The sequence below is a fragment of the Octodon degus genome, unplaced genomic scaffold, assembly GCF_000260255.1.
Source record: "Octodon degus isolate 3935 unplaced genomic scaffold, OctDeg1.0 scaffold00040, whole genome shotgun sequence".
Lineage (NCBI taxonomy): Eukaryota > Metazoa > Chordata > Mammalia > Rodentia > Octodontidae > Octodon > Octodon degus.
This window is the reverse complement of record NW_004524616.1, coordinates 3,953,089-3,955,673: the sequence shown is the minus strand read 5'-3', so window position 1 is coordinate 3,955,673 and position 2,585 is coordinate 3,953,089. Positions and strand designations below refer to the sequence as shown.

Genomic DNA, 2,585 nt, shown 5'->3' with positions numbered 1-2,585 from the left:
TCTAGCCACTTTAGGCTATGTACTATTTTAATCATGTTATGGTTTATGTATAGGTGTCCCCCCAAAGCCTCATGCAGTCTTGGGGCAGCTTCTGGAGTTTGTGGTTGATTATTGTGGGTGTGGATGCTGCACCTGCCCTGGGGCAGGTAATTTGCATTATAATGTAAGGTGGGAAGAGAAGCCAGCTGCTTGAGCTGCTGCTACCTCTCCCTTGTGCTTTTGCTCTTTGTGCCGCCATGAAAGGTTGCCCTCTGCTGTGTGCCACTCTGCCTTGGAGCCAGCTGAGTATGGACTGAAACCTCCAGTGACTGTGAGCTACGTAAACCTTTCCTTCCTCCATTTTGAGTGTCGGGTATTTGTCCCAGCAACAAGAGAAGAGTATTGGTCAGGGTGTTACTTAGAGGAACAGATATAATATAAGGAACAGATATTAACACAAAATATACAATGTGTAAGGAATTACAAGATTGGCTTACTTCGGTCAGCCGCAGAGTCAGATGGAGGAGTGTGCTGAGGAGTTCAGTCCCAAGGTCTGAAGCTCACTGCTGTGCTCCGTGCAAGTCTGCGAGGGAAGGCGATGAAGTCCAAGCCAAATGCGAAGACTGTCCCACAAAGTGGAAGATCAACTACTTCCTCAGCCCGTTTATATGGTCTCTTTGTGATGAGTCACCCTGGGGGCAGAACCAATTGTGCCCCAGGGCGGGATGCCCACCAGCCAGAAGTGCAAAGTCTGGCCAAGTTGACACAATGTATCAACCACTACAAATCATAAGAATGTGGTTACCTATTTTCACTTGTTATTGTCATTATGTATGTCCTACAAAGTAGCAATGCCTCTTGGAAGATAAAAAAAAAAAAAAAGGAGCAACAACAACAAATAAACGGATTAACATAGAGTAAAAAGAAAGGCTTGTAAGTTTTAACCACCAGAAGATCATTAGAATATATGGATGGGCTGGTGAGATGGCTCAGTGTCTAAAGCACCTACTTGGAATAAGCTTGGCAAAGCACAGGGACCGCGGTTCGATCCCCCAGCACCACATGCCAGCCAGCCCCGCGCCCAGGTGGGCTGAGCTGGCCACACACACACACACACACACACACACACACACACAAATAAATAAATAAATGTTTAAAAAAATATTCTATAAAAAAAAAGAATATATGGAAACTTTTTACAACACTCAGCTGTACCATACCTCAACATACCAATTGTTTTTCGCTATGGTATTGTGTAGTAAATATTCCAAAAACAATAAGTCTTAGTAAGCAGGAAGCAATGATTATTTGGTATTTTTTTTCCTTGGAGAAGGACTTTTATTTTCCTATGTTACTCTCCTAACTTCTTTTTATTTTTCCGTGGTAGGACCTGGTGGCCACCGAAATCCAGTTCATCCATGCCTATTTCCTGTAATGGACAAACTTGATGCTAATGTGAGGTATGTTAAGTTTCTGTACAAATTGTTGCCGTTTCTACTAGGAAGCCTCTCAAGAGTGTTGTAGAGTTACAGAAATAATGGATGTAGGTTTTCCTCTGTGTTTCATACAAACCTCACTGTTTTACGAGTGTAGTACTGCTTTGTTAACATTTTATCATTTCAGTTTACATAATAAGTGTAATATGGCTGTAAATGTTTCCAGCTGCCTATACTAACAGTTGCACATTGGCAACTCTTTTAAAAATAGATACTTATTTCTCCAATAAGATGTATTCAAATTGGGTAAAATGGCTTAAGAATATCTATCTGTACATCTAGGTTTTATATATAACTTTGAGTAGCTACTTCTAGCAGCTTCTGGTGTGTTTCTTTCCTGTCAGCCAGGGTATCAGGTTGTATGATATGGTTATGTGACGTAAGATGGTTTGTATGGTATATTTTGTAAAGCTAAATGGTTTTTGTTTTATTTTCTTGTGATTTCCTGCAAAACTCAGAGAAGAAACAGGAAGTTGAGTTTTAGGAATTTTCTTTTTCTTAAAGGTTTGCTCCATTTTATTTGACACAATCAAGTAGTGTACAGAATTATAATGAATAAAGCATAATTAGTATGTCTTTGAAAATGGGATTATTCATAGACATCAGTAGTGGAAAAACTTCCTAAGAAATATATTCCTTGTGAGCAGGTATGGTGCCACACCCCTGGAACCCCAGTGCTCTGAGAGACTGAAGTAGGATTTCAAGCTTGAGCCCACCTTGGACAGCTTAATAACTTAGGAGGCACTGCCTCAAAAGCTTTAGAAAAGGTTAAAGTATATAGCTCATGCTAAAGCCCTGGGTTGGTCCTCCCACCACCACCACCACCACCACCGCCACACCACCACCACCACAAGCAAAGCAAAATGAAACAAAAAACAAAATCCTCATCTGCAGTCACAGGAACCTTTGTCTTTCACTCAAGACACTGGAAAGTTAGTTTGAGGTCTAAAAATTAAAGGCATCATGGCTCTGTGTTTGAGCTACTAAGTGCACTAACTTGATGCAAAGTCTTAGGATTTTCACACAGATTTTCAGGTTAGTGGCATGTATTTAATTTTCCTTTGAAAGCCTGTTAAATTGTTTGCACAGAGAAAGTATAGTGGAACCCAG

General features: G+C 40.7%; 1 protein-coding gene across 3 annotated transcripts in view; it reads left to right on the top strand.

The window, feature by feature from the left end:
• The first annotated feature begins 1,371 nt into the window (after positions 1-1,371).
• Positions 1,372-2,585, top strand: part of Htr4 (5-hydroxytryptamine receptor 4) — a 172,375-nt gene continuing 171,161 nt past the window's right edge. For all 3 annotated transcript variants that reach the window (XM_004631274.3, XM_004631275.3, XM_004631273.3), the window contains exon 1: positions 1,372-1,439. In XM_004631274.3, coding sequence (XP_004631331.1) covers positions 1,414-1,439 — 26 coding nt within the window. In that variant the 5' untranslated portion in view covers positions 1,372-1,413. The remainder of the gene's footprint in view (positions 1,440-2,585) is intronic.